General features: G+C 50.1%; 1 protein-coding gene across 4 annotated transcripts in view; it reads left to right on the forward strand.

Annotated features, from left to right (window-relative positions):
• Nucleotides 1-7,534, forward strand: part of ALOX5AP (arachidonate 5-lipoxygenase activating protein) — a 30,106-nt gene extending 22,572 nt beyond the window's left edge. For 2 of the 4 annotated variants that reach the window (XM_053213620.1, XM_015083764.3), the window contains one exon: nt 6,110-6,595. In XM_053213620.1, coding sequence (XP_053069595.1) covers nt 6,110-6,211 — 102 coding nt within the window. In that variant the 3' untranslated portion in view covers nt 6,212-6,595. Of the gene's footprint in view, nt 1; nt 143-6,109; nt 6,596-6,809 lie in introns of those variants that run through there. The other 2 variants (XR_003421996.2, XM_015083762.3) reach the window with 2 other exon arrangements.
• The last annotated feature ends 889 nt before the right edge of the window (nt 7,535-8,423 follow it).

An 8,423-nucleotide genomic window follows, 5' to 3' on the forward strand; every position in this document is an offset into this window, starting at 1 on the left:
GAGTCTCCGGGGTCTGGCCCAGTCACTGTTCTCTTGGCCTGTCACCTCTCGCCTGAGATCTTAAAGTTGCTTTAATTCTAAGACAATCTGTGGAGCATGACAACATTTGTTGATTTGCCCGTAGGCTCTCTGCATTTTAAAGGTAATCACTGCTAGGGAATGAACCGAGGTGGCAAAAAATAATAAGATCTAGACTTAAAATCTTAAAAATACTAGACTTCCCTGGACCTCATTAAAATGTAATTGGCCTAACCTTTTATATCCTGTCCTGGTCTCCCCCGTGAGATCCCACCGGCCCCTTTACCACTGTCTGTGGTGCCTTCAGAGCCTTCTCACCTGTCCCGCACCCACAGTCTTCATTACTCATCCATCACGGTGCTCCTTCCTGCCGAGACCAAACACGGCCTTACAATACTTCTGAACACAGAGTTCGGAGCTATTGGCATCAGGAGAAATGACATCTATGGGATGAAATGTCTAATCCTAATCTAGATCGACATATAGTTTGAGGTAGATGCAACCCCGAGAGCCTCCATGGCTAGGTCCAAGAGGATTTTCAATTCTGCCTTCTGGAAACTATGTGCTAATACCCTCTTCCGCCGTGGACCCCCTCTTTCGGATCCCCACTTCCGTCCCTGGGCCGTGTCGCACTTGTTCTCTGCAGATGCTCTAATGGCCAAATGTCTTCGGGATCTGCTTTAGTTCTTGGGCTCACCATAGAGGAAGATACTGCCCAGGGAGACCCTTCCAGGAATTTCTCCCGGGGGCTGTCAATCATGTTTGCTCCTCCCCAGAAGTTGCTTTGGCCCTATCCACATCAGAAGTTCTAGTGTCATTTTGGGTGCAGTGGGTGGGCATGACATTCCTTGATGTGTCTCCCCCACCAAAGCTTCTTCCTTCTGGAATTTTGGAGCCCCCATCTTTGTCCCTCCTAGAAGCTTATGGCTCTCATTCTCAGCCCTACATCCTACTCCCTGACACTTCTCTCCCTGTTTTAATTAGGTAGTTTGTAGCATCTCAAACCACGTGAATTTCAGGGGCGCCTGGGTAGCTCAGTAGGTTAAGCGTCCGACTCTTGATTTCAGCTCAGGTCTCAGATCTCAGATCTCAGGGCCGTGAGATCGAGCCCTGTGTTGGGTTCTTTCCTGACAGCATGCAGCCTGCCAGAGATTCTCTTTCCCTCTGTCTCTCTGCCCCTCCCCCGCTCACTGTCTGACTCTCAAAAAAAAAAATGAATTTTAGTTTCTTCCCCTTTCATTCTAAGCTACTATCGGGACCCAAACTCAGTGGCAGTTGGCATTATATTACAAGACTACTTGGCTTTTACCATCTACCTTTACTTGACTTTAAAAAAAAAAAACGTTTATTTATTTTTGAAAGAGAGAGAGAGAAAGAGAGAAAGAGAGAAAGAGAGAGCATGAACAGGGGAAGGGCAGAGAGAGAAAGAGACATAGACTCCAGGCTCTGAACTGTCAGCGCAGAGCCCGACGCGGGGCTCGAGCCCACAAACCGCAAGATCATGACCGGAGCCAAAATCGGACGCTTGACCGACTGAGCCCCCCGGGCACCCGTACCTTTACTTGACTTTTATCATGTACCTTCCCTAGCTGGTACCAAGCTGCTCTCTCTTCCCGTCCCTCAGGGCCCTGTTCCCTGTCGGAGCTCCCACTAAAATCCCTCTGTGCATTTGGAAGTTCTTAACCTAGCGGTGGACGAGCAAGGATTGGCAACTCAGGTTAACCAGCCCCACCTTCACTCCCCATGCACTCAGCACCCGTGTAGCAAATATTTACTGACCACCCCTCCCCCGGGGTGGTAAGAGTCAGTGGCTGAGATGATGATAAACATGACAAAACCCTTGCCCTCAAAGAGGCCCGGGGTCTGCTAGAGTCAGGAGCAGTACCAAAATTACTCACCTTATAGAAACAATAACGGGCACAGTTTTCAAAAGTCCCGATCCCTCATAGCCATTTCCCCCTCTCGTGTCAATATTTTAGAATCTCTTCCTCCCCTCCCCCACCTGAAGTGTGGACTCTGGGTTACTTCACCAGAGTTAGAGAATGAACTTGCTTTCTTGGAACCCCCGGGGTGAGTGTATGGGTACCAAGGCTGGGGTTTCTTTTTCTTTTTTTTTTTTTAATTTTTTTTAACGTTTTATTTGTTTTTGGGACAGAGAGAGGCAGAGCATGAACGGGGGAGGGTAGCAGAGAGAGAGGGAGACACAGAATCCAAAGCAGGCTCCAGGCTCTGAGCGGTCAGCACAGAGCCCGACGCGGGGCTCGAACTCCCGGACCGCGAGATCGTGACCTGAGCCGAAGTCGGCCGCTTAACCGACCGAGCCACCCAGGCGCCCCTAAGTTTATTTATTTTTGAGAGAGACAGAAAGAGAGAAGGGGAGGGTCAGAGAGAGACAGGGAGAGAGAGAGAGAATCCCAGGCAGGCTCCACACCATCAGCATGGAGCCTGATGTGGGACTCGAACCCATGAACTGTCAGATCATGACCTGAGCTGCAACCAAGAGTGGGACCCTTAACCGACTGAGCCACCCAGGCGCCCCTCAAGGCTGGTGTTTCTAAAGTGCAACCCACCAACCAACAACCAAGTGCACCAAGAATTGCCTGGGGGTGCTTGTTAAAAATAGACATTCCTGGGCCTCACCCTGAATGTACCGAATCAGAATCTCTAGGGTGGGAGCCTGGGAGTATGCATTTTAACAACTTCTGCACACAGTGTGGGGATCACTGAAGGCTGTTCATGCCTCTTTTCTAAGAATGATTCATTTGACAAAAATCTCTGGAGGGCCTCATTTATTGGAGATATGTGGGTGAGCAGAGGAACAATATCTTGTTCTCGTGGGCCTTACAATTTTTATTCCCTTTAGAAGTTACCGGGTTTAAAGTGGTATTTCCTTTCTGAAAAGAACAGAATTTTAAGGCCAGATGGGACCATGCAGCTTTCTTTCTTCCACCCACATTTTGTATATATTTTTATGTGAGGCGGGGGAGGGTCAGCGACTTGCCCAAGGCCACACAGCAGGGAGGGGGGGCTGGAGCTCAGGGGTCCTGGTGCCTGGCCCCAACTACACCTCACACCACACCTCCTCCTCCTCGAAGTTTTAGGCACATTCGAGATGGGAATTGTCTGTCATAATGCCTTTTTGAATTTTTTATTTTATTTTATTTATTTTTGATAGGGAGAGACAGAGCACAAGTTGGGGGGCGGGGGCGCAGAGAGAGAAGGAGACACAGAATCCGAAACAGGTTCCAGGCTCCGAGCTGTCCGCACAGAGCCCGACGCGGGGCTCGAACTCACAAATGGCGAGAGATCGTGACCTGGGCGGAAGTTGGATGCTCAACCGACTGAGCCACCCGGGTGCCCCTGTCATAATGCCTTTTTGATGTGTTCACGTAGGTTTGATGCTGTGTGTGTGTGTAAGAGAGGGGGGATACATTTATTTCGAAACGTAACAACAAAATCCTAGTCTCCAAAGGAGCCCTCGGGAAGGTACACAGAGCAGGACTCTGGCCTCACCCAGACAGGTTTGAATTCCCACTTTGCCTCTTCCTGGCTGTGTGCCCTTAGGCACATCATTCAACCCGTCTCTTCTCAGTTTCCCCACCTGGATAATGGGTTACCAATACCTCACAAAGTCACAGATACAAAATGCCTGTCCCTCAGATGCTTCGTTTAATTCTGACCTTCCCCGCCCCATTTAGAGAGAATTGTGCATCAGGTTCCAGAGACAATCATAGAGATGCCTTGGGTTTCAGTCTAATTATGCAGGACGTGTCCCGCGGGCCCCCCACCCCGGCCCTTCCTTCTGCCCCCACCACACCCACCGCCAGGCTGGACAGATTTCAAACTGAGGCTCCCGAAGTGCCCGAGGTGGGGACCCCCATTCACACTCAGCCCTGCGGGTGGTGGGCACGTGCTGAACCCTTGCCTTCCACACCCTTCGCACGGTCCGGGAAGAGTTAAGGCACCACACAGCCGCCTCCTCGGGGGCGGGATGCCTTGAGACCTTTGAAAAATGCTGCCCCGAAGTCGAGAACACCACTATTTCAGCAGCAGGCGCTGCCATTTCATCCTTCACCGCAGATTTATCTCGAGCACATTCTGAACCAGCTTTGCAGATCGCTTTTTCTTGTTTCTGTAATGAGCATATGGTGGCCTCATTCCTGTGATAAATCTGAGCCACCACAATATTTGACTTTTCACAAGTTAATTTCCCTGAACCCTCTATTCTCTCTGTGGCTAAAAGATAGCCCTTCCTTAGACTCTGTTACTTTCTCATCAGCATTAGCAGGTGACTGTATTTGTCCGCCAGGGCCACTGTAATCAAGTACCACAGACGGCGTGGCTCAGACAACAGAGATTGTCTCCGGAGGGTAGAAATCTGAGATCAAGGTGTTGGCTGCCTTGCTTCTTCTGACGCCTCCCTCCTTGGCTCACGGGTGGCCATCTTTCCCCTGTGTCTTCCTTCTGTGTGGGTCTGTGTTCAGATCTTCTGTTCTTAAAGGACACCAGCCATATTGAGTCAGGGTCCACCCTGGTGATAACATTTTTACCTTAATTACCTCTTTAAAGATTCTGTCTCTAAACACGGTCATGTCCTGAGGAATTGGGGTCAGGATTTCAACATATGACGGGGGGGGGGGGGGACACAATTTAGCCCATCATGCTCTCTTTAGAGAGCATATTATTTTTCTCCCCAATAAAGAAACAGGAGGTCTCACTTCGTGAGCATGACTGTAAACAGGGAACCGAGGACAGAAGAACAGGTCAGAACGGGGCAGAAGAACACAGCGGGCCAAGGAGCAGGGACAATGTCGGCCAGCCATGTTTCTCAAACTTTAATGGCCTGTGAGTCACGGAGGGACTTGTCAAAATGCAGATTTGGATCCGCTGAATCCAGAGAGGGACCTGCGATTCTGCGTTTCTTAACAAGCCCCCGGTGGATGCCAACACTGCTGGTCCGCGGCCCACACTTTGAGTAGCAAGGAAATAGTCGCACCGCTGAACGTTTTTCAGACCCTTGACATAGGGAAGTTAGGAGTTCCGTGATGAAGCTTTGCGGTCCATTTCAAAAAGATAAAATTTCTAACGTCGAGCCTGGGGATGCCAAATTCTGCTCTCTCTCTTGATTATGTCAAAAACCATAATGCTCAGCAGCACTGACGCACCTGTTTAGCTGAGGTGGCTGTTCTCGTTGAACAGCCATGATTGCCAAAGGGTCCCCTCACTGGGTCGTGACTAACAGCCTTAACGAGCCATTTGGCTGGACTTTCCAAACGCACTAGCGCTACCTGGGTTGGATCCGGCCACAGCGGTCACAAAAGGATCGTTCAGAGGGAAGCCAGGGCAGCCGCTGTGCACAATTAGGTGGTCACCTATCACTGGGGAGCTGCCTCCTGACCCCAGCTGATGACTTGCCTAAGCAGCGTAGGATTTAGAGCCTTTGAGAGAAGAATATGAATGTACTAAAACATCTCTGCCCCACCTCCATTCGCTTAAAATGTAAGAGCCTGTCTTCCGCTGCTAGGGGTCCAGCTTTCATTAGTGTGAACATGGCTCATTCCCAAGCAGCCTCAGGAGAATAGATTGAACCCTCGGATCCTGAAGCACCTTTTAGATTCCATCAGCCTCACTGGTTCGTGAAACCAGCCCCTGTCTCGGAGAGGCACTTCAGTCCTGGGTGAGACACAGCGGCCAGCACTGCTTCGCAGGCACTCCTGTAGCAGAGCGGCTGCAGAAAGGGTTGGAACGAGTCACTGGGGTTCCTAATCCCAGGTCAGAAGGCCTGACGACCGACCGACAGCACCCACTGCCTTCACGCCATCAGGGTTCAGAAGGACACTGGGGGAACGCAGAGAAGCTGTAGAGCAGAGCCCTAATGATGATGGGGTTTGGGGTCTCGGCTCTTGTAGCTTGGTTCTGAAATACGTTCAGTGACTAATAGTAGCAGAGACCCTTCCATTCTTCATAGGAAGTCAATGGAGCATGCCTGAGTAAAAGGAACTATAATCGAAACCCCTTGTGTCTCAAATTGGTGACGTTCTTTGTTAAGCCCATCTCAGTTGCCGCTTCTACCGTTTTCTCTCTTTTCCAGCACACCGGGCTACATATTTGGGAAGCGAATCATACTGTTCCTGTTCCTCATGTCCCTTGCCGGAATCTTCAACTATTATCTCATCTTCTTTTTCGGAAGTGACTTCGAAAACTACATAAAGACAGTAACCACCACCGTCTCCCCTCTACTCCTCATCCCCTGACTCTCCGCCGAATACAGGGTCGGCATTTCCATCTGATCGATACCTAAAGTCATCATAACTCAGCCCTTGGAAAGATACAGCTCCTCTTTAGACAGCTGTAAATCGAATGACCATCTGGGCTCCGCAGCTTGAGTTAACCTTGCTTTCCCCGGAAGAAAATAACTTAGTGTCCGCTCCCCCGCCCTTGAGAATGGCAGTGGCCCCGTATCTCTTACTCAGACCCGTTCGGTAGTTCTGTAGGTTTCCTGAGTTACCCCACTTCCCGAAGATGTTTTGTGACCACATTTATGTTTTCCTCAAATAAAGCGCAGAGACATGTTTCAGGCTGGGGGTCGAGTTTTTTTGTGGGTTTCTTGCTACATTTGAACACCTAGTCGGTTTTCGTCAACCTCGACGACGATAATAGAAAATACACTGTCCTTACACGCAGGCGTGCCTGGAAGGCATTCACCAAAATGTCAATTAGGATTATCTTGGGCTGAAGCGATTTGGGGGTGAGTTTTACTCTGTGTTTATATTTTCATGTATTATTTGCAGCAAATAAATGGCACTCAGCACAGAACCAGAAGAGACACAGCCAGAGCGTGGCCTTTCTGGGAAGCCTTTCCCATCTCCCGGTTGGTCTAGTGTTGCCCTCTGACCTCCCACAGCACCCTCTGAACATCTCAACCGCAGCAAATCCATATTACAATGGAAAGATGTTTATTAGCGTGTGTCGCCCCGTCCCACTAAATCATTAGCTCTTGGATATCCCTGATGTCCCATCTATTTTGCTTTTCCTGTGCCAAGCTCGGAGACTGTCACATCGCAGGCATCCTGCCTCAAGCTAGTTCGGAACTCAAACAGACGTCCTGCAAAGTGATATATGGTAGGGGACAGTTGGGGTGTTTTAGGAGATTAAGATGTTCTCTTTCGATGTTTTAATGGGATTAATTGTGGAGAAATGCAAAAGCAAAAACGAAAACAAACCCCCGCCCCCCACACTATCCTTCCTTAGACAGACTTCCTGAAGGATCTTTTGTTGACTTCCTTAAGAATCCTTCACACACCCCATGAGGATTAGGTTGGTATATTTATGTGCTAGCATCGTGCCCAGCACCCATCATATCATCTCAGTTTAAAATGTGCTGTGGGGCGCCTGGGTGGCTCAGTAGGTTGAGCGTCGGGTCATGATCTTGCGGTTCGTAAATTCGAGCCCCGTATCGGGCTCACCGCTGTCAGTGAGGAGCCCACTTCAGATCCTCTGTCCCCCTGTCTCTCTGCCCCTCCCTTGCTTGTGTGCTCGCTTTCGGAAATAAACATTTAAAACAAAACAAAACGAAACATGCCGTAACTCAGTGTCAGAGCCTAGGATAATGCCGGGCCCATTGTGGGGCCCCCAGGTATTGGTTGAACAAATGAATAAATGAATGAACGAGTTTATAAATCACTGGCTAGCAGTATTTAATAAAATATGTCTGTAGAGCGAGCCATTTCCCATATTGAGGATGGATTCACGGTGGTGCAACCAACTGTCACACACACACACACACACACACACACACACACGGTGTCCCTTGTCACAATTTAAATAATAGCTGGGTGTGGTCAAGGGTCCAGGACTCCCGACAGAGAGAAGCCAGCAACTCCTGAGGACTGAGCTCTTGGCTGAGGTGAACAGCGATGGATGAGTCCCTGCTACCCCCGCTGAGTCTCATGATGGTCACAGTCTTAGGCAGAATGAGACAAATCCAGGGGCCACAGCTCCCCAGTTTTCTCGGAGTTGCCTGCTTGGGGTGTGGAGGGAATGAAACATGGAATCCGGCCTGTGTGACGTCTGGATCAAGGTGCTTCGCATGCGATGCCCAAGGCAAGCAGATTTCTCAATTCGCGGGAAAACCCCCATGTGGGCATGGTTTCCTAGGCCTATCTGATGGTCCAGACTAAAGCCCCGCTTGGGGTCTTCTGGCCAAACCCCAACCAGCAGAAACTTCTCCGTGCCCATGGCTCCAGCAGAGTTGCTTCCGCTCTTAGCTCTCTGTAGAGACCAGGACCGAAATGTGCCAGTGGGCAGTGGGAAGGAAAGGGCTTCGCAGACCGCAAGGTGGAGGGGGCTCCAGGGGCCACCTCAGCCTGGCTTGGTGTGGAGGGCAACAAGGTGACCAGGCATCC

The sequence above is a fragment of the Acinonyx jubatus genome, chromosome A1 (assembly GCF_027475565.1).
Source record: "Acinonyx jubatus isolate Ajub_Pintada_27869175 chromosome A1, VMU_Ajub_asm_v1.0, whole genome shotgun sequence".
Lineage (NCBI taxonomy): Eukaryota > Metazoa > Chordata > Mammalia > Carnivora > Felidae > Acinonyx > Acinonyx jubatus.